General features: G+C 51.9%; 1 protein-coding gene across 3 annotated transcripts in view; it reads left to right on the top strand.

Moving 5' to 3' along the window:
* Positions 1-77: 77 nt before the first annotated feature.
* The window catches only part of Klhdc4 (kelch domain containing 4), a 37,680-nt gene continuing 9,836 nt past the window's right edge, over positions 78-27,921 (top strand). Inside the window, exons 1-5 of one of the 3 annotated variants that reach the window (XM_004999376.4) lie at positions 78-273; positions 3,384-3,475; positions 5,602-5,680; positions 6,809-6,907; positions 8,523-8,659. In XM_004999376.4, the coding sequence (XP_004999433.2) occupies positions 175-273; positions 3,384-3,475; positions 5,602-5,680; positions 6,809-6,907; positions 8,523-8,659 (506 nt within the window). In that variant the 5' untranslated portion in view covers positions 78-174. Of the gene's footprint in view, positions 274-3,383; positions 3,476-5,601; positions 5,681-6,808; positions 6,908-8,522; positions 8,660-27,921 lie in introns of those variants that run through there. The other 2 variants (XM_004999375.4, XM_063247747.1) reach the window with 2 other exon arrangements.

Consider the following 27,921-nt stretch of genomic DNA (forward strand, 5'->3'; position numbering starts at 1 on the left):
TGCTCCTCGGCCGCACCAGGCGCTTCCGGGAATCTGCCAGTTAGTCGAGCCGGAAGCGGAACTGGGTTTCCGGAAGTGACGCACTTTTGGCGCGCCGGGCTGCGCCGCAAACGCGCGCTTTCGGCCAGGGGCCGGGTTCTTGTGTTGTCTAGGCGCAGGCTGTCACCCGGCGCAATGGGCAAGAAGGGTAAGGAGAAGAAGAAGGGCCGCGGAGCGGAGAAAACGGCCGCCAAGATGGAGAAGAAGATGTCCAAGCGCTCGCGGAAGGAGGAGGTGAGTGGGATCCGGTGTTTGACTGGCCGGGTCCGACTTCTGGACGTCGCGGCAGGGCGGCCGCGGGGCGCGGAGAGCGGAGCCGGCCCGGCCGCCCTCTTCCCACCCTGCACGGCCCGCCAGTCCCAAGCCGCGCTCGCCGTGAGCCCAAGACCCCTTAAAGAACGGTCCTGTTATCGGCGCGGGCTTTTCCCTGTCCTGGATCCAGGGCGCTTCTGAGCGTTCCTCCTTTGCTTGCTTCCCTTTCTGCTCGGAGGCAGGTGGCGGGCCGCGGTTAATGTGGAGGACCCAAGGGTGAGGGTCGGCTCCTTGGCAAGGTGTGCGGTTTAGGGACGGAGGCCCTGGACTCCTCCGATCCTCTCTAAAGAGGACGGAGAAACCTCCCAGCCTCCTTGGGGAGAGAGCGACAGGGAAGTGAAATACTGAAGGAAGCCATTGACACGGTTGACGGTGACCCGCGCCGTCGCGTCTTCCTGTCCCCTCTCTCTTCCCTTCCTTCAGACCTGCGGTAGTCAGTGCTGACCTAAGGTTGGAGCGTGGCCCCTTCTGCGGCTGCTGCTCGCCGGCCTCTCTCAGCGGGGCGATCCTGATGGCCCGAGTTTGCAGTTTGCAGTGTGCTGGTCCCCGCGCGGTCTGTGCTTTTGTCCTCACAATAGTGGGAGTTAGGTCGTTGGCCGGAGGGGAAGACGGAGACTAACAGGTTACACAGCTCAGAGTCATACAACCCTGATGTCACGTGCAGTTGGGTCTAACCACGTGTCCCTAACCCAGAGCTCTTGGCCACATTCCTGTGCCCGCTTTTCCTAAGTCACTCATCTGCCCTCTTCCTTACCTGTGTAATAATGGGATTGGGCTTTTCTTTTGAAGTCTTTGATTTGCAGTAGGCTGTAAGTTTCCAAGGTTCTTGACCAGGTAAAGGCACAGACTCTGCAGCCAGACTCTGAGATTGAACTGCCTCCACTGTGAGCCGCTGGGTGACCTCAGAGGAGCAGATCCTGCTCTCGGCTGGTAGTGCAGGAAGTCAGTTCAGCTGTGTGGCATCCGAAGAACAGCTTGGCACAAAGAAGGCACTCAGCAACTAAATGTGAACTATCATTTTTCCTTATCTTCACAACTCCCACGGGGCCTGGTTCTTATTCTCTGAACAGAGGCTTCCTCAAAGAAAGCGAGCGTGTCTGGCCTGGGATGTTATGTACTGTCTTGATCCCCTCTCAGAAAAGCCTTTAGATTCACTGCTGCTCTGATTAAGCACACTCACTCTGCCTGTCTCTGTCTCTGTCTCTGTCTCTGTCTCTGTCTCTGTCTCTCTCTTTGTGTGTGTGTGTGTGTGTGTGTGTGTGTGTGTGTGTTGAGACAGTATCTCACTGTAGCCCAGGCTGGCCTTGAACTCAAGGCAATGCTTCTGCTTTCCAAGTGCTGGAATCACAGGCATGTGCCACCAGAACTGGCTTCTCCTTTTTCCAAGTCAGTTGTGTCACATAACACAGCCTAATCATGGGAGTGATAGCCCTTTGTTTCCGAGTCCTGGGGATGATTGGGGTGCAGAAGGAATCTAATCTTCTTTTCTTTCCTTTTGAGATGGATCTTACTATGTAATCCAGGCTGGCTTGAACTCATTATGTAGCCCAGACTGGCCTCAAAGTCATGGCCTCCTGCGTCAGCCTCTCACGTTAGGTTTACAGCCAGGCATCCTAGTCCGGAGAAATTTGTTCAGCGTGGAAGATGGGAGGCTGCTTCATAACTGGCAGGAAGCAGAAGAGACGACATTCAGGTGCTGAGCTCCCCTGATGAGTGATGGCTGTCTCTCCTCTACCCCTTCGCTTTCACCATCTATGTCTGGGAGGTGCCAGCCAAGCCTGCCCCACAAGAGACACAGTGGGACTCCTTGTCCTCGTGCCAGTGGGTTGGCTGCAGAGGTGGCCTACTGGTGGGTGGCAGTGCCAGCTGTGCGCCAGGACCAACACAGCTGTTCTCCCTTTCCCCTGCTCCTCATGCCGGCCCACTCCGTCCTTCCTCCTCATCCTGCAGCAGACCCTCTTCCAGGCCTTTCTGTGAAGGTCTGTTTCCTCAGTAACAGGTCTTGAGTGTGCTGTGCTGTGTGTTAGGATCGGTGGTCCATGGGACCGCCGTCAGGTCTGCCACGTGGCAGCAGCAGGACGATGGTCCTGTGTGTGAGCTTTCCTGAGCATATCCATGGGGGAGCCACTGTGGGTGCCAGTGTGTCCATTCCCGGGAGAGTGGGTGCTGCAGAGCAGCTGTCATCTCCCCACGGAGGCGGGCGCAGAAGGGCTGCAGGAGTCTGGTGTAAAGAACAGCTCCAAGACTGGATTTCACCTTCAAGGCCTTCAGCAGGAAGGTGGACAGGAAGCTGTGAGGGACGGAGCAGTAAGTGAGTGGTTTGCTGGGCCGCGCTGGCCAGAACGCAGGTGCTTGGATACACAGCATGATGCCGTCTGTTGGAATTAAAGAATGGAGAGCAAGATAGGGGTTCTTTGTGAGCTGTGGGGTTCGAATGCAGCATCAGTTTTCTGGATGGTGTTGTCTTCCTTGAGCTAGTGGGTGTACGGAAGAGTTTTCCATTCATTTGACATCTTCCTGTGTGTTAAGTGCTTCACAGCTTTAAAATAGCAAGCAGGGTGTCCTGAAGGGAATGCCTCCAACCTGCAAGGGTTGACATCCGGCCTGAGACTGAGGGGCAGGCAGGAGATGCCTAGGGAAGGGACGAGGTGACAGTTCAGGTCACTTTCCAGTGACAGCCAGGCCATACATCCACCAGTAGGTGGGCAGGCCTGGTGTCAACAGCTGCAGTCAAGTGGGCTTGTCTACACGGAACGCGCATAGGAGCCCGAGGGACCTGTTATGAGGTCACTCCCGGGAATGTTTGCATCGGCACCTGCAAGCAGATGCCTTCGAACTCAAGCTCTGAGTGTGCCCAGCGTAAGAGCACTGAATGTTTCCTCCATGCGTCAGGTTCAGTGCATTTCAGAGCCTGCAGAGCTTGTTGGGATGCCCATGAGACTGCATATTGACACAGGAGGAAAGCGGACCAGCCGTTTGCCTCCATGGTGGGTTTCAAAGAATCTCACCTCGGGCTGCTTGTGCGCCCCTAGGATGACCTGGAAGCCCTCATTGCCCATTTCCAGACTCTGGACGCCAGAAAGACGAAGATCACAGAGACGCCCTGCGCCCCGCCGTCTGCACGGTAAGAAGGCTGACTTCTTTGCCTCATGACTTTGAGCATTTCCTGTCCTTTTATGAATTGGAAAGCTGCTTTCCGTCAGCACCATGTTTTCCTAAATGACCAGCCCTTGGGACATCTTCCTCACTGACACCTGCTGCGTGTTCCCGTGTCAGCTCGGCTGTCCTGCGGTGGCATGGGGGAGGTTTCCCAGAAGGCTGCTTTCCCGGGGGTCTGCCTGGGTACGAAGGCTCAGTGAGCTTTGCTGGTTCCGGGGTATTTAACAGTGCACATCCAGGTTGAAAACGGAAGAGTCACCATGTGTCGTGGCTGGGTGCCTGGAGCTGCACTTTGCAGGTGTGATCCCCAGGAAAAAGAAGGCACGTGAGGCAGGTACCAGTGCCAGGCAGGCAGCAGCAAGGAAGACCAGCCGCGTCTGTGTGGCTCATGCCTATGTGTGCCGTTATCATCTGTTTACATCCCTCTCCGCTGGGCTCACCAGACGTGTGTGATTCACTGCAGCTAAGTCAAAGCTACGTAAATACAGCTCTGTCTGCACCTGTGCCAGACGGAGGGCTCAAGTCCTTACAGCGTCCCCAGACGACCTGGGACCTGAGCGTTAGGCCACATTGTGCTGCGCATCATAGGATCGTGCCCTGTTTACTCCTAATGCTCCTGAATTTGCAGGTGAAAAGTCTGCTGAACATAAGTTTTTCTGGGTCTTGTGCCAGGCACCTGCAATCCCAGCACTCTAGCATGATCAGGCAGCACGATCATGACTTTGAGCCCTGGTTGGGCAATTTAGCAAGACTCTTCTGTTTCGGAATTTAAAAGTTTAAGTAAAATGAGCGGGGAATGTATCTCGTGTGCAGGGCTTGGGTTCAGTCCCCACTGCATGTATTACATGCATACATACATCAATCTGTGTGTAAGGCCATTTATTTTACTTTATTTTTTAGTTTTTAATTTTTTGTCTTTTTGACACAAGTCTTGCTGTGCAGGTCAGGCTGGCCTTGACTTCACTTTGTAGCCCAGGCTGGTCGTGAACTTGCTGTGGTCCTCCTGCTGCGATTGCAGGAGTGTACCACACCTGGCTGAGCCATTTTAAACGAATGTATCAGTTAGGAAAAGTTCGGATACACTGAATTCTTGCAGGGTTTCACACCCCCTTGGGGCAGGGAAGGGAGCAGGCTTTGCTCTCCATGTGGCTTCTCCCCAGCTTCTGAGTTCTGTTAACCAGGAGTTCAGGGCCTTGTAACTCTTCTCTTGGCTGCTCACGGGCCAGAGCACGCAGAATGTGGCATGCTAGGAACCTGGGAAGCGCCGTGGGGCAGGTGGGGAAGTGTCAGCTGGGCGCGCATCTGCGCCTGCTTCGCGTAGTTACGGAATCGTGCTTTGTTTACTTCAGAATAAAGTTAGACTTGGAGGCCGCGTCTCTCAGTGCGGCTGTCACAGCCTGTGAGGCAGCCCTCGGGAGGTCACATCGGAAGACTGTGTCAGCCCCTCCGAGGCCCCATGGTCGTCATGGCGGGTGTTGGGGAAAGTTTCCAGTTAGCAATACACGCACCCAGGGAAACCTCACGGGCTGCGGTGCCGCCACTGTGCACAGCTCAGGGTTTACTGTTTTGAGAGGCTGACTAAGAGGTGTGGACAGCCCTGCCAGGATTCTGATTGCGGGCACTTCCCAGCGATGGCCTCCTGTGGTCTCTCTATCTTTTCCAGCCTTCTACTGAAATAGGCAGAATATACACATTTGGACTTTTGTCCTGGTGTATCAAGTAAGTATAAGTTAGCAGCATTTTCTACATTGGGGCGTCCGGCACATGGTTGAAATCCTTCCAGGCCGGAGCTGGGGAACAGTTTTGACTGTGACGTGGGAGACAGGACCCTGCAAACGGTCCAGGTGTGGAGATGGGGTTCGGAAGTCAGGCCTAGGCTTCTCCCGGCCGCGACGTCCCTAGCCGGTTCTGAGGGAGGCAGCCAGCTGTCCGGAGCAGGAGGCTGGCGGCCAGCAGCTCAGGTTCGTCCTGAGGCCCAGGCCCGTCCTGAGGCCCAGGCCGTCTGTCTCTGGCCTCGGGGAGGCTGCACTGGGGCGGAGGCCCCGCAGGCGGGCGAGCGGGCCGTGCTCACGGCTGTTCTCCTCTCTGCAGGTTGAATGCCTCCCTCTCCGCACATCCTGAGAAAGATGAACTAATCCTTTTCGGAGGTGAATATTTCAATGGCCAAAAAGTAAAGTATATATTTTTTTCTTCTCCTTCCAACTTTCCAGGGTGTCATTTGGAGTAAAGTTAAAGTCATAATATAGATTCTCATGGTCCTTTCACTTCCCTCTACTGTATCCCCCTCCTGAGTGTCAGGTGTGATGCAGGGCATCCTTGCGTGTCAGCAGTCCCCTTGAGGCCGGGTGCCTGCTTGCCTTGGTTCTGCAAGGTCCCTGGCCCTGCTGAATCCCAGTGTCCCCTCTAGTCGTGCCTGTTGGAGGTGGGCCTGTCCCCTCATCCTCCTTGTGCTGACTCTTCACAGTTAGCTTTCAAAGAGGTCTCATTGGGGGTGCTGGGCATGGGCCCCAGGGCCTTGCACTGGCTTGGCAAGGGCTCTCTGCCTGAACTACGCCTCGAGTCCTCAGGGTTGTTTTGGAGACAGAAACTGCTGAGCAGTTGTGGGCCTAAGGTTTCTCAGCAGGCCCCAAAGCCCTCTTTCAGACTTGCATGTGAAGCAGGTGAGACGTGTGATCTCAAGTCCTTGGAGCCTCGAGGGTCTCTGTGCATCTGCCCCAGCGTCCTCTTCGAATTTTCCTGCATTTATGGAGCCCGGGCTGGAGGCAGAGTGAGCGGCTGACTGTGCAGCCAGGCGCTCGGGCCTTAGAAGTCAGTCAGCCAGGGCACTGGGCCTTTCTCTTTGTGCTCTGGTCTCTGGCTTAATGAAGTTTCTGCTTAAAATCCTTGACCTTAGGACGTTGGGAAAGAGTCCCTGCTTAACCATTCTGGCTTTACCTTTGGAGCAGTGTTCAGTCCGTGGCGTGAGAGATCACACTCTAGTATAAGATACACTGTGCCTGGTTGGTTTGCCCAGCTGTAGGCTAATGTCAGTGTTTTAGGGTCAGCTTGGCTAAGCTGTGGGGGTCTGGAGGTTAGGGGTATTGAATGCCTTGTCAGCGTATGAGGCACATTGAGGAGCATCTGTCTTCTCGCTCGAGTGTCTTCAGACCTGCCCACGGTCAGCTTGCAGTGGTCAAAAGCACGCTGCTCTAGGAGACAGACTTCCCAGAGAACTCCGGTGACTGCCAGCATCCGAGCAGCTTCCTGTCACTGGCCCAGCATGTCCTTTGTGACACTGACCTCCTCTTCCTTCCTGCAGACTTTTGTGTATAATGAGCTCTACACCTACAATATCAGAAAGGACACCTGGACGAAGGTTGAGATCCCTGGCCCGCCGCCGAGGCGCTGTGCTCACCAGGTAACCGCAGTACTGACCCTCAGCTCTCCTTCCCCTCCCATGTCCAGTGCACTGGTGAGTGGTGAGTGGTGATGGGGACGGTGTGGTGTCCAGCTGAGCATGGACGCGTTAGCCTACAGCTGCGGAAGAGCTGATTCCCATCCCACTGGGCCCCACGGAGTCCTTCCAATCCAAGTCTAAGCTTTGAAGAAGTGGCCACCGAGTGTCCCAGGGCCAGGCCCCGTCCCGGGTGCTGAGGGACAGCAGCAGGAGACGCCTGCTCTCCTGGGAGGTGTTTTGGGCCTTGTTGGGTCCTGAAGGTGTCACGTTTGCCTCAGGGAAGTCACAGCTGGTGCAAGGTTCTGTTACCAGCATCTGTGTTTTCTTGTGTTTTCCTGTGTGCCCCACTGATTGCTTATGTAGGCTTTGGGAGGAGAGTCGTGAACTTAAGGCCTTTAAACAGGTGAACCCAGACAAACGCCTGGGAAGCACACAGCCTCTGAGACGGCTTCTGTGGGTGCTGCACAGGGACCTGAGCACGTGGCCGCGTAAGGCTCCTCCGTCCCAGGAGAACAGGGTCACGAGCCAGGTTAAAGGCTCCTTCCAGATCACCACCTGGACGTCTGCACTGTCCATATGGAAAGGGTGGCTGGTGCTTTCATTTAGCCTGTTATTTAAATGGTCAGACGCAGCAGAGCTGTAAGTGTGACATGGTTCAGGAGTTGGACGGTGCAGAGAGGGTGGGCAGTCCAGGCTGGGAGGGTGCCGCATCTGGCTGGAGGCAGATGAGCTGTGTTCTGGTAACGGTGTGGCCTCTTTGGTGTCCTTTTTCCTTCACTTTTTGGTGCTGGGAATTGGACTCAGGATGTCACGCTTGCCAGGCAAGTGCTGTGCTGCTGAGCTGTGTCCCCTGGTGTCCTGCCATGCTTGGGTGGAAACGGATTTCCACCGAGAATCCCGGACAAGATGTCTTAGTGTGTGTGCTGCCGAGGCAAGCACGGGAGCAAGCTGCTGTCTCATGCCATGTCATCCCTGGCTCCAGAGGACAGCGCTGTCACATGTGTAGGGCCCAGGCTGCCTTTGTGTCGAGAAGGAAATCTGTCCTCTTTAAAACAGATGGCAAGTAGAGAGATTTTCTGTATCAAAAAGTATTTCATTATTCCTGTTTGTGCTATCATTTGCAAGTGCTTTTTTCTTTCCGTTAGGACCCACGCAGTACAAAACCATTCTGTAACATTTCAGGTTCCGTGTGTGTTTATTTCTTGTGGTACTTGTAGGCAGGTGGGCATTGCTTTCCAGCTGGGGAAGGACTGAGAGGACCAGAGCAGCTTTAGTGTAGACACTTTATAGAGTGTGCTCTTACTTCTGTTATAACTAATGTTAGCCTTCGAAGGACCTGTCCATGTTAACGGGCTGTTGGCGTTGCCCTAATATCCGTGGAAGTCCACGTTGTTACCTGGGACCACGTGAAAGTGTTTTAGAGTCTGAGGAGGGGATAGCCAGGAGGGTTTCTGCAGCAAGCTTCTCTTGGAGTCGGGAGAGGATGGTGGCTGAGTGGGGTCCCCGCCCCCGCGTGGGGCCCTGCTGTCCTTTCTGTGCCGCTGTGTGGCTGGACTGACTCATCGTCCCCTGACAGGCGGTGGTGGTGCCTCAGGGCGGAGGACAGCTGTGGATCTTCGGAGGGGAGTTTGCCTCCCCCGACGGGGAGCAGTTCTACCACTACAAGGACCTCTGGGTCCTGCACCTGGCCACGAAGACCTGGGAGCAAGTCAGGTAAGCGCTGGACAGAGGCCCGGAGACTGGACTGCGCAGTGGCAGGACGGACGCAGGGATGCCCGGGCCTGGAGGGGGCTGCCTGGCAGGGCTCGATAAAGCATCGCCAGGACTGGCTGGGGCCAGCAGTGCCTTCCGATGTCTCCTGTCCCTACTGTCACCGAGGCATTGTCATGTTCTGTTTATTTAGTGCAGCTCCTCTGATGGGCCGGCAGTTTGTCCCTGAAGGCTGCTCTGCTCTGAGGTAGCCATCCCCTGGGAGCTATGCTGCTTAGGGGCAGGGAGTGTCATGTGGGTGCAGAGAGCTGCAGCTGGGCAGAGCGGGCGGAGCAGCCTCACCCTTCTGGTGGGGCTGGGCACAGCCGCACCCTGTCTGCTGGGACACAGACTACACCTTTGTGGGTCGGTGGAGGAGGGGCCTGGGGGCCAGGACCAGCTCTTGAGAGACAGCAGGGTCCCCAATGGGTTTCCACCGAGCAAGTTTTATAGAGCAAAACCACGCGGTGGGTGCAACGTGGGTCACAACTGTGATAACCAATAGGATTGCAAGTGCAGTTGCTTACGTGAGGTTGATCTAATGTAGCAGGGGTACACAGGCGACATCATTAACCGTTGTGAACAATCTGTAGTCTGAGTCCTGGCTTTAGTCTTAATCGTAGTAGGTGGGAGAGGATGGCCCACCCCTAACGAGAGGAGAGGAAATCTCAAAAGGGCGATAGCAGTAACCCACGCCTCCAGTCATCCCTCGGTTGAGAAGTACGTGAAGCTAGCCATTGTGACCAGATGCACCTCCAGCCGCAGTCCTGATGGCTCCCGTCTTCCGCATGGCTCCCTCGAGGGCCCAGCCCCGTCTGACTGCCTGCTCGATTTCCGCCTAACTTAGCTGTCTGCAGTAGAGGGAGCCCTAGTTTTCCTGAAATGCCAGATGCCGTGGCTGTCACCTGACCTCACCCTCCCCAGATTGTTTTTGTTTTGTTTGGTGCCAGGGATCGAACTCACAACCATGCAGTTACCAGGCAGGCCAACTTGAGCCGCAGAGCTAAATCCCCAACCGTCCACATGCCATCTTATAGGTGGCCAAGGAAGCACACATCTGCCCTGACACCTGTCGCTCGCTGCAGGTCGTCTGCGCTGTGTGCATGCCGGTGCAAGCCTATGCCAGCTGGGGTCTCTACGGCGGCCACAGGGGGCTGACGGATCTGTCCCTGTACAGTAACGTGGGGACAAACTGCTGCCCATAGAAAGGGGCGCTGTGTTCCCGGTGAACAGGCCTGTGTAAAGGAGTGTCAGAGCTGAGCGGAGGGCATCACAGGGGAGGCCCTGGGTGTCCCTGCAGAGGTCTGTGCGGTCAGAGCTGGCCGGGGTTGGAGGCAGCACTGTCGTGGCCCCTCTCTGCAGCGTCTGTGGTCCTGCGTGGTTTCGGATGTGTGTCCCTTGCCTAAGTTCATGTCTGGGCATAGTCTTAAAAGAAGCCCTCCTTCACACGGTTTACAGAAACCATTTCAAAAGCAGAACCACATGCCTTGGGGGAAGCCTGTGTGTGTGCATGTTTGGGCCAGGAAGCCCGCGTTGCACACGCATGCGACACAGGGAAAGGAGTGTGTTGTGCCTGTTCCTTGGTTTTGGTTGGCGCCTCCCCTGGTTCCATTCCTTCGTGGTACGCTGGATACTTGGAGGGTTCTGTTGTTTCATTCACTTAATGTTTGTGGGGTTTGCTGTTGTTGTTGTTGTTTATTTTTTAAAGAGACACAAGAAGGATTTGTAACAGAGATTTGGACGCACTCAAGAGAGGAGCGCAGGTGCTCAGAGGGGGCGCCGTGCAGGGAGCTGTGTGGGTGCAGCGGGCTGCGGGGCTTAGTGGGCTCAGTCCGCCCTGGTGCTAGGAGAAGCCAGCTCATCACAGTGACACGATGGGGGCCCCGAAAGGGAGGTCCGCCGCTGATGAAAGGCCCATTTGCAGGAAGAACGGGAAGCCAGACCCCTTTACAGCTATAACGGGAGTTGCCCAGCTTTGCTGTTTTGGGCAAAGAGAGAGAAAAAAGAAAAATGAATAAACTGGGCTTGTCTTTTTCCTTAAAAGTACAGTCTTAAAAAGCCTTGATCCCTTTGTCTCCTTCACCCAGTTTTAGGAGTTGAGCAGCTGGCCAGCATTGAGAACTCAGCAGCAGAAGTGAATTAGAAAGGCGGTGATTTCCCTGTACGGAGGACAGGCAGGCTGCCTTGGAGAGAGGGCAGGGCCCAGAAAAGGGTGGCCTCGAGAGCCTTCGCGCCTGGCTTGTGCTGGGGTCCGGGCCCTTCCTTCCAGGGGGTCCTGGGAACCTGCCGCAGTCTGGATTCCTGGCTACCGTGGGCTGGTCCCAGGTGCACTTTCCCTGCGGTGGTCTTTGATTTTCTCCTGCCTTTGTTCTTGTCAGGGACTTACATCTGGATTTCCAGGTTGGTTAGGAGGAGGTTGCTTAGAGGTGAGGTCGGGGGTGTGTGTGTTTAGTGCAGAGATGAGTGACCCTGGAGTGAGCGTGTGTTTGTGTAATAAGAGGGTCCTTTCCGTTGGGCAGCCGCCCTTGCCTCCTTTGCACTCTGTCGTGAGGAGCGGCCACCCTGTGTCACGCACCTGGCTCCCTCGGGTCTGCCTGTCAGCGTGGCCGGCTCTGGCCGGTCTGCTCATTGGACAGCCTTCCTTTCTTTGTGGTAGATCCTTCGCCATCTGCGCTGTCTCACGCTGTTTTGTATCTGGTTTTTCTCTTCTACCTTTGTGCTTCTAATTGCTACGGAAGGAATTCTTCCAGTAAGATTTTGACTCCTTTAGTTGGGATTAGCTAGCGAATCTAACTGCAGAGGCAAATGCCTTTAGTACGACTTTCTAGTTTCTTTGATAAAGCCTGGTGGCCCCCGTTTCGTTCTTCCCTGTCCACAGACCCGAGCCGACATTTCCACTGCTGTCCTCCTTCGCCCCCACCCCAGACCCTGGTCCCTTACCCTTACCCAGAGGTGGGCTTCAGCACCTGCCGCCGGCCGAGGAGGGGCATTGATCCTGCCTGGCCAGGGACCAAGGGCCCTTCCTGGCTGGTCCAAAGGAGACTTAGGAATGTTGGGGTCCATCTTTTGACTCATTGGTTTCTGTGAGGCAGGCTCTTGCCAAGCCTTTCGGGCTGTCCTCTGCCTTGGTGTAACCTAGGTGACCTTGAGCTCCTGGTGTCCCCCTGCCAGCCTGCTGAGTGCTGGGATTCCAGGCATGTGCCACCACGCCCAGCAGGCTCCATCTTTTTGAAGAACCACGATCTTTTGACAGTCAAACCAAAGTCCAGGTATCTGAAGTGCACACATCTCAAGGTCCCACTTGGTGGCCAAGATGGCTGTCACTGGGCTGGGTCTGTGGGTCCCCAAGATTGAAATGAGGGGTTCCACCCAGTCTCCTAAAATCAGGTTGCAGGTTCACTGACTCCACCTGTGGAAAAAAGCCGAGTTTTCCGGCTTCGGTAGTAAGAGACGAGAGAAGGGTTTGTTAGCGTAGGCCCGGGAGACGAGGGCAGGCGCTCAGAGCGGGCAGCTGTGTTTCTCGGCTTTGCACCCGCTTGTTCATGGGCTTTGTCGTCAGCTCTTCATAGCCTGTCTTTTGATTTCATTAAGGTTTTGATAGGGCGGAGCTAGGGATAGCAAACACTGGAATCCCAGCACTCAGAAGGCTGAGGCAGGAGGTTTGCCATGAATTCAAGGCCAACCTGGGCTGCAGAGTGAGTTCAAGACCAGCTTGAATTACATAGCAAGACCCTGTCTCAAGAAAACCAAAGGAGGGAAAATGTTTAGGTTTTGGTAAGATTGATTTTCTTTTTAATCAATAACATTTGCTGAGAATTGCCATCTTTACTGTCCCGTCTTCCCAGTCAAGAATGCTGCATCTCTCCACTTGGTTGGGTTTCTTTTTTATTGTTCAGTCAAATTTAGTGGGGCCAGGCATGGTGGTACATGCCTGTAGTTCCGGCATTTGGGAAGCTGAGGCAGGAGAACCACCGTGAGTTTGAGGCCAGCCTGACAGGTGGACGTGGCGTTGAAGTCACGGGTACATGTTTCTAAAGCTTTTTCCACGGGCCAGTTGTTCCCATGCTCACGGTGTAGCAGTCTGCAGGTGCAGAGTGTGGCTGCTTTGGAGAGTGTCTTCAGTCCTCCTCCGGGTCCTCCCTTACCTCACAGCCGAGACAGGCGTGCGCAGCTTCCTGAAGGCCCATGTCTCTGGTGCTGGCTGCCCTGGTGCTTTGGAGACCTGGAGGCGTTCCAAAAGAGCGCTTCGTTGGGGAGAGGCCACTCCTGCAGCGAGCGGCTCTCAGACATCCGGCGGCACCCAGGCGGCTCAGGTGCGCTTGTTGCCTGCTCTCCTCCCCGCGTTAGTCAGCTCGGAGCAGGTTTCACGGGGCCCCACAATCTGCAGTTTGCACAAACCTCTTCAGAGCACAGATGGCCCGCAGCCGGACCTCAGCTGGCTTCTGATGGATCGGCCTCTGACACGGGTGGGTGGCGTGCTCATGTATTTTGAACACACTGTCTCCGATGTGAACATTTCTATCTGCTTCTTTTAAAAGGTGAAGAGGCTCGTGTAAAATGCGTGTTAGTGGTTTTTTGTTTTGATTTTTTGTTTTTGGTGTTTTTTTGAGACACGGTCTCACTGTGTAGTGCAGGTGGCCTCAGACTCACTATGAGCCCAAGTTACCCTCGAACCCACGGTGTTGTTCCTGCCTCGGCCTCATGTGTGCTAGAATTACAGGCGTGCACTGCCGCCGGGCCAGTGCCGCTTTGTTTTTTTTTTGACTTTTTGAGACAGGGTCTCAATGTGCAGATTAGGCTGGCTCTGCGCTCACTCTGTAGCCCCTGCTGGTCTCCACCGATTCTGCTGATTGCAAGGGTCCTCCTGCATCAGGCCCCCATGTGACGGGGTTACAGCGTGCGCCACCACGCCCAGTTGCCTGTTAGATTCTTAACGCTGAAAATGGTGAGGTGTTGCTTTCATAATAAATAGTGATTCTGCGTGAAGCATTTCCCTGCTTATTGCTTGGCAGAGGTCTGCTTTTAGAAACAGGGCGAGGCTGTATTGTTGTAGCTCACGTTCCGTGGGGTGTGGGTCGGTCCGCTGCTCCTCGGCTGGCTCTGCGATGCTGCTGCCCCGGTGGCCGCAGTGTTAGAGCACTGGCCTAGCAGCCCTGCGGGGAGAGGGCCGCTACTGGACACCCTCCTTTCTGATTTGTAAAAACGGATCCACTAGGGAACGCAGAGAGGCTGAGTAAAGCAATGAGCATCCCCATTCCGGTGTCTCTGGGGAAGGCTGCCCCGCCGGCCCACTCTTGCTGCCGAGCCTGGGGGCGCCCAGTGCCGGGGGCTCGTCCTGTGCAGAGTACGGGGCAGGGGGCTTCGCTGTGGCCGCGGTCTGCTTTGCACCGAGCACTCATTGCTGGGACTCTTTCCCTCCGAGGGGGCCTGGGGTCACAGGTCACTGAGGGCGAGAAACGGTCAGTGTTGGCAGGCACACAGGCTGCGCTCACACTTCCAGGACAGGCCATGCTCCGTGACCGTCCTTCAGGAGGCCTGGCCTCCACCCCGTGAGACTGCCCCGTGCAGTGCGCTGGCGGCCGAGGCTGCAGGAGCGTGTTACCCAGCACCACAGGGCAGGTCCCTTCCTTGGCATTCAGTCATTCTGTTGTTCTTTCAATTTGTTTATTTATTTTTCAATCAGATTTTATTGGCACATTTTAGAAAGAAAACATATCTTTCTGGCAGAGTAACGCACCACTGTGTTGGAGAAGAACATTTTTATTCATCCAGCAGTTGCTGGGCCTTTGGGCAGCTTCCAAGATGTGGCTGTCACTAACTGCGAGGCTGTAAACATGGGTGTGCCTTTCTTGGCTCTTTTAGAAAGTTTTTTTAATTTAAATGATGTTGATTGTACACTTTAGGCACACAGACTGATCCCGTTTGTCATAGGGGACCCGGACCTGTCCGTGACGCGACTCGACCCTCCCCCGCCCTCCCCCGTGCCCTCCTCCCCGTTTACAGCAGTGCCTTGCCATGTTTCTTTCCTCCCTCCTCATTGTTTTCTTTCCCTTCTCCATCCCTAGCTCCCCTTCCCATTTGGAGATTTTCTTCCTAGTTCACAGTACATTTTACGCGTCTTGATCCTCATTTGTACTTTGAGTGTCCCACACTGAGGAACAGTGGGTGTCTGCCCGTGATCTGGTTCATTTTGTGTGCGGGCTTGCCCTGCAAGTGCACCCGTTTAGCTGGACTGGCTCAGGCCTGCCCTTCTTTATGGCAGAGTAGTACTTCATTGTAGACCACAGCCACACCTTCCTGCCTCGTTCATCAGTTGGTGCCATTTGGGCTGCTTCCAAGGCTATTTATAGACATCTAGCCCTCACCAACTGTGCTGCTGTCCACTTGGTGGCGCACACAGCTGTGCTGTGGTGCTTTAGTTCCTCCAGGAGATGCCAGGAGGAGGAATGGCTAGGCTGAGCGGGCCTCTGGGCCTAGGCTCTGCTGTGAGGAGCTCCGCGCTGACTCCCGGTGTCTGCACGCTTCGCACCCCCACGGACAGTGGAGACAGGCCTTCCCCGCAGCCCGCCCGCACTGGTTCTTGGTGATTTCTCGATGACAGCCATTCTTTCGGGGTGCGGTGGGTCTCAGTGTGGTTAAATCTGCATTCTGTAGAATGCGCAGTGATGTGAGCGCCTTTTCATGTGTTTATTGGCCGTTTCTGTTCTTCACCTGAGCAGTGTGTGTTCATCTCAGATGCCCATGTTTGCGCTGGGTCTTTAAGTTTGGGGGCTCTGATTTTTTAATTCTTTATATACTCCAGTTAACGGCTTTTTGTCTGAGGAACAGGTGGCAGAATTTTTTTAACACACTGTGGATTATGTCTTCCACCTGTTGGTAATTTCTCTTGCTATCAAAAAGGTTTTACTAAGGTGAGGCTCCATCTTATTAGAGATCTTCATCATCGTTGGTGATTCTCGGTGATGTTTGATTTATGAAGTCTTCACCTATACTTACGTCTTTTAAGAGTTCTACCTATTTTATCTTCCAGCAGATCTAATGTTTCTGTTTTAATATTTCAGTGTTTGATCCATTTTGACTTTAGTTTAGTGCATGATGATAGATGTGGGTCTAGGTGCAGTCTTTGGCATGTGGAGAGCCAGTTTTTCTAGGATCATTCATTAGTCTTCCTCCAGTGAAGGCATTTGGCACCTTTGTCTGTCAAAGATAAGGCGGCCGTGTGGGAGTTGTTCTGCATCTTGTAATCTGTACCATTTATCCTCAGGTCTGGTTTTTGCCAGGACCATGCTGTTTCTATTACTGTAGCTTTGTAACATAATTTCAAGTCAGCAAATGTGATGCCCCTGCCTTGCCTTTGTTGCCCATAATTGCCTTGAGCTATTTCAGGTCTTCCCTGGTTCCAAATGAATTTTAGGATTCTTTTCTCCAGTTCCATGAGATATGCTGTTGGAATTTCAATCCAGATGGCATTAAATCTGAATAGCAATTTTGGAAATATGTCCATTTTCACTGTGTTAGTTTTTACTATATAAGAACAAGGGACACTGTTCCCTTTTCTGGTATCTTCTTTTATTTTATTTTATTTTTTTGTCTTTTTCCTTTTTATCGGTACCAGGGATTGAACTCACAACTGCCTGCTTGCAAGGCAGGCACTTACGCTGCTGAGCTAAATCTCCAGCCCCATCTGGTATCTTCTTCAATCTGCATTTTCAAAGTACTGTCATTTGCAGTGTGAAGGTCTTCTACTTCCTCAGTCAGACTGATTCCTAGGGGTTTCGCTTTTTTGGAGGCTGTGATGAGAAGGTGTTTCCTGGTTTCTCTCTCAGTGACTTGGATGTCCGTGTCCTGGAAGGCTGTTGGTTTTTGAGTGTCGACTTTGTAGCTATGCTACTGCATTTGGTTATTAAACCTAGAAGTATTTTGGGGAGTTTGGGGGGTTTTCTATGTAGAGTATCACATCGTCTGCAAAGAATGATAATTTAATGTCTTTTTTTGTTTGTTTTTTCTGAGACAGGGTCTCACTTTGTAGTCCAGGCTGGTCTCGAACTCACAGTGATCCTCCTGCCTCAGCCTCCCGAGTGCTGGGATTACAGGCATGAGCCACCATGCCCGGCTGGTAGATTTTAAAATCTTCAGTCTCATTGCCTGCTACTGGTTGATTTAGAATTTTTCTATCTTCTTGACTCAGCTTTGGTAATGCATATGCATCTAGGAATATGTCCGCTCCGTCTGTGTTTTCCATCTGTTAGAATACAAGTTCTCCAAGTAGGTACTGGTGATCTGGATTTATGCAGGATCTGTTGGGATTTCATCCTTTTCATTCCTAATTGCCTAGATTTGAATTTTTTCTTTTTTTGATAAGGTTGGCTAAGGGTTTGTCAATTTTATGTAATCTTTCAAAGGACCAATTCTTGGATTTCCTCCCTTGTACGAGCTTTGGGCTTGACTTGCACTTTTTCTAAAGGACTGAGGTTCAACTCTAAGGTGTTTATTTGAGCTTGTGTTGTTTTCCTGATATGGATATTGAGGGACTGCCTTGATTGTGTCCCTAAGTTCTGCATGTTGCATTGGCATTATCGTTTAATTATAAAAACTAGCTGGGCGTGGTGGCTCACGCCTGTAATCCCAGGAGGCTGAGGCAGGAAGACTGTTGCAAGTTGAAGACCAGCCTGGACTACAAAGTGAGCTCAAGGCCAGCCTGCACTGCATAGTGACACCCTGTCTCAAAAAGACCAAAAAATGATTGTAAAAACTGTCTGATTTAACTTCATCTGTGACCTGTTGGTTGTTAGGACGGTGCTACTTGATTTCCATGTGTTTATGAGGAGCTTGTGGTTTTGTTTGCCAGTGATTCCATTTCATTGCACTGTGGTCTGATACATGCGTGGGATAACTTCAGTTCCTTCGTACTTACTAAATATGTTCTGTGAGCCAGTGTGTGGTCTGTTTTGGAGAACGTCCCGTGTGCGCTTGAGAAGATTATGTGTTCTGCTGCTGTGGGGTGGAGCACTCTGTAGACATCCACTGAGTCCACTTCTCAGAAGGTTGGCTCGGCTCTAATATTTGATTGCTGATTTTTCGTCTAGTTGATCTGTCTGTCTGTGACAGGGAGGTTATTGAGGTTCCCTCTTAAAATTGTATTACACTTTATTTGATCTTTTTTTTTTTCCCTTACCGGGGATTGAACTCACAACCTTGTGCTTGCCAGGTAGGGTCTTATGCCACTGAGCTAAATCCCCGGCCCCTGTTTATTTGATTTTTCATGTCTGTTGGTATTTGTTTCGTATAGTTGAATGCTCTGGTATCTGGTGCATATGCATTTATGGTCGTTGTCTCTTGCTCTTGAATTGTTCCCTTTACAAGAATGCAGTGACCTCCTTTGTCTCTCTTGATCAGTTTTGGTTTGAAATCTAGTTGACCCCTACTTTTATCCAGGTTCCTGTCGCATGGAGTATTATTTTCTACCCTTTGACTTTCAGCCTGTGAATTTCTTTTTATATTAAGTGTGTTCCTTGTTTGTACCGTGTTGTTGGGCTTTGCTCCTTGATCCGCTCCGCCAGTATTTCTTTTGAGTGGTGCACTGGGACCGTTCACACTGATGGTTATAATGATGTGCACGGACTTGTCTTTGTCGTGTTGTTTTCCTGTTGGGCTCTCTTTTCTTCACCTCGGTTTAATTGTTGGCCTTGCCTGGAGGAGTCATTCCGTTAGGGTTCATGGCGCTGTAGCCCTTTTATCTCTTTCTAGAATGTCCTTCAGAACATTTTGGAGTGCTCTTCTGTTATTCATGAATTTCCTCAGGTGTTCTTTGTCATGGAAGCACCTTATTTCTCCATCAGTTTTGAAATATAATTTTATGGGGTCCATCAATCTGGGTTGGAGGTTGTTTTCTTTTAGGACTTGAAATTCTTCACTGTAAGCTCTCCGTGAGTTGAGGGTTTGTGTTGAGAAGTCTGCCATGATTCTAATGTGCTTTCTTTTATGGGTGATTTGTTTCTTTTCTCTAACAGCTTTTAATATTCTGTTGTTATATGGAATTTCTGGAATCTTGGTTTTATATGCTTTGCTGTAGACTTTTTTTTTTATCATGGCTAATGGAGGTTTATATGCCTCACTTATCTGTATGTCAAAATCTTTTTCCATGCCCAGAAGTTTTCTGCCATGGTGTCTGTGAACAGGATTTTGATTTTAGTTTAATTCCTGGGTTGATGCTCGCAAATGATCTATGCTGAGTAGCTTCACTGCTGTTACCTAGAACCCTTAGGGAGTGACCACTTCTGCGCGGTGTCTTTCGGGTGCAGCTGGCTTGGGGTTTGGGCCTGTTGCAGGATCCCACCTCTTCAGTTTACTGGGGATGAGGAGTTGCTGCCTGCGTGGCCCAGACCCTGGTCCTTCTGCCCTGCCCACAGTATTTATATGACCCTCACGCATTCTCAGTCTTGGGGTATCAGGAAGAATGACCAGCAGAACAGTTACGTCACTTTAGCTAAAGTGGTGCAGTCAGCAGTAACAGCAGCATCAGACACAGCACAGAAAACCACAAGCCGAGTATCCTCAAATTTGCCACCTTTGGTCAAATCAACTAGATTTGTGGTTATATAACAAAACCTAAAACAAACCAGAAAATCGTATGCAGTAAATAAGCCCTCAGTATGACAATTTTACCCTCAGGGTAGGAAATTTAAAAGAAGTTAGTGGGTTGGGGCCGGGGATTTAGCTCAGTGGCATAAGCGCCTGCCTCGCAAGTGTGCCGTCGTGAGTTCGATCCCCGGTACCGATAAAAAAAGAAAAAGACAAAAAAACAAAAAAAAGAAGTTAGTGGGAAAAAATAGAGAAATAGAGGGAAAGGAAGCGATCAGAAGCGAGGCTGGAGGACAGAGCAGGGCCGTGCCAACTGCGAGGAGCTGGGACAGAGGACCGGAGGCAGGGAGAGAAGGAGCAATCAGAACAGCAGAACCGAGCAACAGCAAACTAGACACCACGCTCACATCGTATGAACACAGGAAAGACAGAAACTAAAGAGAAAGGAATGAAAAGTGACAGTGGCCCCTTGAAGGTGAGCGCCTGCTGCCTGCCGTGGTAGGCGCTGTGGGCAGACAGAGCCAGGTCCACAGCGGTCAGTCCCAGCGAGCCAGGAGCACCGGGTGGCGGGGTGCACCTCTCTCTCCGCTGAAGTCCAGGGTGCCAGGCTGGAGCAGACAGGCCCAGCCCACCGCCGGCCGCCCTGTGCGGGCTTGAAGGCGGCCGGAGCCAGTAGGTGGCGCCAGCAGCTTCTCTGCTCAGTTGGCCTCGCCAAGATGCCCTGCAGTTGCACTGTCCTGCGGGAGGCCCAAGCGGGACAGCTCACCAGCCCTGCAGTCCACTGCAGCCCGCTGTGTCCACTGCCCTGTGGACACTCATGCCCTGCTCCACAGAGGTTTCGGTGACCAGCAGTCACCGTGCCCTGCAGGTTCAAGCCGCCCCCCACGGGGTGAGGCCAGGCTTAGGGAGAAGGCACAGCCACCTGCTGCTCCTCCCCCGCGGGTTTGTCTCCTCACTGTCGGGGTTGTCGGTTCTCTTTCGGCTCCTGCCTGGTCCGGGACCCACTTCTCTCTGCCTCCCTCCCCTGCTTGCTGTAGGGCAGCGTTCAGACCCCCAATCTTGGCGAGGCTCCTTCTCTGCTAGTTACTACTCCACCGTCTTCCTGGAAGTCTCAAAGGGGTTGTTTCCTGTGGAAGGACAATCTGCATTCCCTTCGTGCCCGGTCACTTTAGCACGTATGTGCATTATGTGCGTACTTTTTCAGAGCCGATGTTCGGTCTGAGTCAGAGTTCTGCAGCCAGCCATGGACCTGGTCCACGTGTGCTGTGCGGTGTGAGGAGCTGTCTTCGGTGAACTGGCCTTCGCCTGAAGTGCAATCTCTGCTGGAATGGCAGGAGAGAGCGGGCCCGTAGCCTCTGAGTGATAGCTGCTCTTCTGGGGCCTGAGGGTGGAAGGGGCCCCATATGTGCCACTGTCTGCAGATTTTGTCTCTAGGCATCCTTGTGCCTGCCAGCAGCCAGCAGCCTTGACAGTGACCAAGGGTAGCGGCCAGGGCTTGGTATGTGGGAGGCCAGCACTGGCCCGAACGGCCCAGATGCCTGGTTGATATAAAAGTCTTTCTGTGTGGTAAATTTTAATGAAGCCCCATATTTGTGAATGGAAGTCCTCAGCCCGTACAGCTTGGTGAGGTTTTCTCAGTGAACACGGCTGCCGCGTGAGATCTCAGTGAGTGCTACCCCCTCAGAAGCCCCCAGGCCCTGTGCACTCACCGTGGCCCCGCTGGCACCCCTTGCCTGGCGTCGTCTCTGGGAGGCTCATCTGCGTCTCACATAGCCCTTCCCTCACATGACCTTATCCCCAGGCATTTCCCAGGGCCCTGGGAGGCTGCGGCTGGCGGGCGTTCTTAGGAGAGCCGCTGCTGTCCACGCATGTCTGTTAGCGTCTCACAGAGGGTGAGGCACGGCGTGCACAGCCTCTGCCAGTGTGGCCACACCACCCGGCCTTCCCGGCCTTCCCGTTCACTGTGCGGCGGGCCTTGGTGTGGTGTCTGGGCAGGCAGGCCTGTGGTGGTGCAGTGACAGGGACCTGCCGGCATCCTGTGTCCATGCGAGAGGAATGAGCACTCGGAGTCCAGGCCTCAGGGACCCCTCGGGCCGCCTGTGCGTGCTGGGATGAGGATGGCCGGCCCGAGCTTCCCCAAACTCTGCCTTGACTGTAAGGCGTCTGCGCAGCTGCACTGGTTTGAAAGGCGCAGTCCCGATTACCCATTTCATTACACCTAGTCTGTGTGCTGACAGTGTTTATTTCGATTTTTGTATGCTTGTCCTCAAAGTGTATGCATGGGTGTGAGTTTGAAGGAGGTCAGACCCCCAGGCAGACTCAGGGCCCTGTGTGGCAGTGTTGGCAGGCTTTGATGGCAGAGGACGTGGAGAGGTCGGGAGACAGCCATGGCAGAATCGCCTCTTCCTGCCCATTTTAACCAACAGGTGCAGACGGGCAAGGCCTGCGTGAGGTCATCCAAAGGCAGGCGGGACCCGCTCCACACTAGGAAGGCTTCCCTTGGGGCTCCGATCAGAATGAGAGGACACCGGTAGCACCTGGAGAGAAGGAGGCAGAGCCTAGGGACACCTAGAAGCCACATGGTCCACCGTGCTGTGTTGCTGCACAACAATGTGCCTCTGCAGAGGCCTCCAAGTGGACTGGCAGCTTTTTTGTGCTGTGATTTTATGTATCATTGAAGTGTCTGATGGATCCTAGCTACTTGTGAGGTTCATGTAGGTGGATTACAAATTCAAGGCCAGTGAGGGTAATTTAGCAAGATCATGTCTCAAATTTAAAATAAAGTTTTAAGGGGGATGGTTGTTGGGAGTATAGTTCAGCGCTTGAGCATTCGGTTCAACCCCAGTATTTTTTTCTTTTTTTGTCTTTCTTGTTTTTATTGGTACCAGGGATCGAACTCACCACCATACTTGCAAGGAAGGTGCTTATGCTGCTGAGCCAAATCCCCAGCACTTTTTTTTCCTTTTTTATTTTTATTTTAAAGAGGGTAAAATTAAACACAACCAAATAGAACATAAGAAAGCAATGTAAGCTACATAAATTTCAAAGCAAGACCACCAGAGATCTGCACTGTCTATTGTATTCTCTCTTGTTTTCTTCCAAATAGTTGTCCATATCTTCACATACAGAGAATTCATACAAAACAACAGTACAGGACTGATCTGAACAGGATGAGGAAGGCGTTTTCGGTCTTCAAGATCAGATAATAGGGAAGTCAACAATGGCTGCCATAGTGTCTCTCCTTCTCTTCAAAGTAGCTGTCTGTACCTTCATGTACGTTGAAATTAAACAAAACAAAACAGGCTAAAATCACTCTGAACAAAGAATAATAGTATTGCTGTATTTCACATCATGCGTTATATGATCAGTTCTCATAAACTGTTTATAGGTTCTACACATGCGTGAGTCTCTACATGTATTTCTATCCTTTCTGTATTAGAGGGAAAAACAAAACAAAGCAAGACAAAACAAAACATATTCCTATAAACACATGAAATGAAAAAGTCATATAAAACCACAGTACAAGGTGTTCTACAGTGGTTACTGTGGTGTCTCTTGTTATCTTCAATAGAACTTTCCATATCATCAGATATAGTATAATTGAATATAGCAGTACATAACAATATAAAAACAAAACACTATAGACTGTAAAACTTCAAAAGCAGGTAATAATCCTTCCAGAGTGGGTATCCTAGTGAGTCTTGTCATCTTCAGGGTAGCTGCCTATACTCTCAGACTTGATACTATCAATCATAACAAATTTGAATAAAGTCTGTCAATACAAAACAGCAATCTAACAAACCATATTCAACTAAGGTCAGTCAAGATAAAACAGTGTAAGTTATACAGGGCTTCAGAATTAAGTTAATAGGAAATTAAGGATGATCATTGTACTATATCCTGCTATTTTCGGGATAGCTGTCTGTGCCCTCAAATCTAGTACAACTAGACAAACTGGAACAGAATATAGTCCATCTAAACGGGGTAGTGTGAGTAATGTGGGTTTTAAGTCCTGATACACTGTTAACAGTGTCCTCTGCCTTCTTAGACTGCTCCTCCCTTTTCACTCCCACAGGGTACACTGTGTATTTTGGGTCCCACCAACTCCCTCACGTTTTAGATTGAGGGGCCAACGTGCTATTTACCTAAGTGGTTTCGAACCTTCTCCCTCCTGGACTTGACCTCTAGTTGTATTCCACTACCTACAAAAGCCCCAAGGTTTTCCTTTGTCACAGCTGAGTGCTTCTCTACTGCACAGAAGTATCCTGTCTTTCCACCCTGTCTGCAGGTGCTGGTCGAGTTGCCCCTATTTCTTCTGCTTCTCTGTCACACAGAGCATTGTTTTTCTCATATTTGATTTTCGGTCCATAAACTCTTTTTCAGGTTGATTGTATTTCCGATACAGAGCATCTCAGTGGATCCTACCTCCTGATCTACTCTGCCTGTGTTTGTTTTTTGTAAGTGTATCAAGGCCATCTGTGTTAATGATTAAATGAGGCAGTGATTCTCTGCCTCATCTCTGCTATGCTGTTTTTCTGCCATTGGTTGTCTGCTTTTCTCCTTCATTCCACCGTCTGCTCCATTCATTGAGGCCTCTCTGATGCTGTTCCTGAAATCCTGATATTTTTTTTTCTCTCTCTCTAAAATGTCTTCAGTATCCTCTGTAGGGTTGGATTGGTGGTTGCAAATTCCCCCAGTTACTCTTTGTCATGGAAGCATCTTGTTTCTCCATTTATTTCTAGAGACAGTTTTGCAGGGTACGTCAATCTGGGCTGGATGTTATTTTCTTTCAGGGCTTGGAATAATTTTGCTCCAAGTTCCTCTTGATTTGATGGTCTGTGTCAAGAAGTCTGCCATGATTTTGATGGGTTTTCCTTTATAGATGACCAGTTTCTTTCATCTGACAGCTTTTAATATTCTGCTCTTATATTGAATTTCTGGGATCTTGATTATTATATGTCTGGGTGTAACTCTGTTTTGGTTGTAGGTGGCTGGAGTTCTGTATGCCTCATACATCTGAATATTATTTCCTTTTCCTATGCTTGCAAGTTTTCTTTAATTATTTCTGTGAACAACCTTTGTATTTCATTTGTGTTTATTCCTGCTTCTTTGCTCATATTTTTTATTCTTAAGTTATAGATCCTCTTGTCATCTTCTAGCATTTGTATTGTTACTGCCTGTTTCCTTGTTATTTTTAAGAGATTTCTCCTTTCATGACCACATGTTGCAAACCTGTCTTCCAGTTTGGATAATCTATCCTTAGTTTCTTTCAAGCAGTTTTGCCAGCTTTCAGTTTTTTATTTCCTGGTAATCTCTTTGAATCTGCTTCATGTATTCTAGGTTTTATGTATATTCTTTCTCAAACGTTTCTCTCCTTTTTTTGTGTTCCTCTATTGTTCCATCTGCGTCTTCTTGAGGGGTGCTTAGCATTTCTTTTATTATCTACTTATATCTTGCTTTACTTGAATTAATATTTCACTTTTGAGCTCGTCTGTGAGCTCAAAGGATATCTCTTTATGTCCACTGATGCCGTGTCTGATATTGCATGTTTGCTGCCCTCAATCTCTTTTGTACTTACCTCTCCTGGATCAGTATGCTCAGGGCTGGGGGCTGGGGACTTTTTCTTATTTCTTTCCCTTGTCATGTTTTTGGTTTCTTCCATACAGTTGTATGGTGGAGGGCCCAGACCCTTTCTTTGTTGGTTATGATTCATCTGAAGCGCTGGCTAGGGATTTCTGCCTTCTCCAGTTTGCTGTTGGTCCTTGAGGTACCAGCAGCCATGGCGTATGCTGGCCCCTCTCCTCCGGATCAGTCAGCCTGCAGGGATCTTCACTGTGTTAGTGTGCACCGCGTATGGAATGGTTTGGGATGGTTTCTTGGGTCCCGGCCAGGGTGTGACCCAGGCCATGCAGATCCCACCAATCTGCTCTGGGGAGGGGGCAGCTGACTGAAGTCACTGCTGTTCCTTGTTCCTGCCCGTCCTCCCTGATTCCAACATGTCATCCAGGTGGTCACCCCTTTTCCATGAGAAGGTCTTATTCCCAGCACTCACGGTGGGTTAGTGCAGATCTCCACCCTTGCTCTGTTCTCCGTTGGGCTCTCCGACCTCCAACTTCAGCGTGACCATGGATCCAGGATCCGGCAGGACAAAGCGGCGCGAGTTCGGGTGGCTCCAGCGAGCGCGCCTAGGCCGGTAATGGAGCTGCTCCTCCAGTGGTAGCCCTGGTACTGTGTGACTGACCAGCTCTTTTCCCTTTAGTTTCTTACTGGGTCGAGAGGACCCACCTCCCTCTGTCTGGACCTCTCCAGGATGTTTTATTCTGGCATCTGAGTGGTCTCTCCGGGGAGCCTCTGTATGCTGCTGCTTACTGATCTGCCATCTTTGTGAGAGCCCAACCCCGGTACTTTTTAAAATGAAGGTGTGATTCAGTCGTTTTTAGCATGACTCAAATTTGTGCAACTAACACTAGGTCTAAATTTAGAGGTTTCCCTACACTAAAAAGAAGCCCTGTGTGTCCCCTGCGCAGCCCCGCTTTCCCGAGCCCCTGCTTCCCTTCTCGTGGCTGCCTTCTTTCAGCAAGGTCGCGCGTGCCGTGGCCTGTGTGCGCGCCTCCCTGCGCTGTGGCTGTCTGGTCCCACTCCTGTGGGTAGACACGGCTAGTTATCCTCTCATCTGTTGACAGACCCTAGGTTGTCTCCACGGTTTTTTTCCTTCCCCAGCATCACATTCACTTATTTGTCTTAGAAATCCTTATAAAGATCGACAGCCATACCACCCTGAACACGCCCGATCTCGTCTGATCTCGGAAGCTAAGCAGGGTCGGGCCTGATTAGTACTTGGATGGGAGAAATCCTTATAAAGCTATTTATCACACAGATTAACAGCTGGACTAATGGCCCCAAATCCACATTTCTCTATAAATCAAAGCGCTTAGTAGATGGTCAGATATAACTGATTAAAAATGTTGCAGAAAGGAGCGAGCCTTGGGTCTTCACTAGACCCACTTAGTGTGCCATCTTACAGCCAGTATGCGTCACAGTTGACTGTTCGTTCCCAGACTGAAGTGGAGTTGTTTCCGAGCCTGCAGCCAAGTTCCCAGGTACCCGATGGCAGGCGTCTGGGGAGCTGCAAGGGCCGGGCTGAGCACAAGTCCTGATTTTCAGGGCCAAGCAGCAGCTCCCAGGGAGCCTGGCCTCCCTGTAGGGCACCGCACACTGCGGTCCTTCGGAGGGGGGACATGGGGACAGAGGGCGGGGAGGTTGGCACGGCTGGCATGTAGGGAACTGAGGGTGAGGCAGCGGGGTGTGAACATGGAAACAGGGACCGGCTGCGGGGTCCACTTTGGCGGTAGGTTTCGGTGGGGGTCGAGTCCTGTGCTTTGGGGGTGCAGACAGGTTCACAGGCTTCCGGCCTTTCGGGTCTTGATTCTGGGCTGTGAGGTGAGACCAGGCTGGGAACTGCATCACGAGGCTGCTGAGGTGAATAGGTGCACACAGAAGGCCCATCTCCACATGGAGTGAGCCCCTCACAGCAGTGCTTCCACGGTGACTCGCAGGGGCCAGAGTGGCAGCGATGACCGCCGAATGGAGAGGCCACGCCACGTGCTGGGACTGGCCTGGAGCCCTCCTGAGCCCGTGATCCCGGTGGGGCGATGGGGGGAGCGCAGGGCTCGGGCTGGCCCTCAGGCTGCTCTGTGGACAGAGGAGGGCTGGGCCGGCCTTGGCGGGTAGAGTGCTGCCTCCGCAGCCGCCTGCCCCGCGCTCAGGCTCATGGAGAGTGCTCTGTGCAGCCAAGGCCGCGTGTGGCAGTGTGGTGTGCTCTGCATTCGTGTGAGGCATAAGCCTTAAATGGTAGTTGGTGCCAAGTGTGCACCTCTGCACTCTAAACGTGTGCAGACCGTGACTGCACAGCCACGTGGTGGGAACGTCACTGCGGCAGCCGGCCCAGGCCCTGGTGACGCGCCCACCAGGATGCCAGTCCACACACAGCCGGACAAGCCGAGAGTCCCGCGCCCACAGCGTTGCACACACGACACATGTGCTTTCTGTGCTGTGTACAGACTTCTGGCGGAGTGGGACCTGCTGAATTTTATAGACTCCATATTTAGGACCGACGGCAGTAAGCAGATTCAGATAGAAATGAACTCTTTTTCTGTGGTTGTGTGTTTTTCTAAAGAAAACACACTGGTGCTGAGTGTGGCAGCCCTCTGGCTGTGGTTTGTGTCCTCCGCCACAAGTGATGTTGAGCTCCCCCGTGGCTGTATTAGCTGTCTCAAGTCTCCCTGTTCCCCGTGTTGTACTGGTGACCCTCAGTACACCTGCATCACCCATGCTGTCATGAGTCACCTGCCATACTGCGTGTGTTCTGGGAACAGCTGCTTGCCAGTTGTGTGTGTGAGAGCGTCTCTCCTCACCCGTGGCTCACCTGGCGGTGGCTCATGCTCCTTGTTAAAGCCGTTTATTCGTGGAATTCACTTTCCTATGTTCCACCGAAGAGAGCCTTGCCCAGGGCTACGGAGGGTTTCTCTGGTGTATTCTAGGGGTTCCCTAGGAGGTAGCTGGACTGTCGGGGTGGCTGTGGTAGCTTGTGGTTCAGATTAAATGGTGCTCTGAGAGTGCCTGGAAAACAGGAATCCACTGTTTTA

Source organism: Cavia porcellus, unplaced genomic scaffold (genome assembly GCF_034190915.1).
Source record: "Cavia porcellus strain 051 isolate PalLab524CR breed Dunkin Hartley unplaced genomic scaffold, mCavPor4.1 scaffold_4, whole genome shotgun sequence".
In the NCBI taxonomy this organism is placed as follows: Eukaryota; Metazoa; Chordata; class Mammalia; order Rodentia; family Caviidae; genus Cavia; species Cavia porcellus.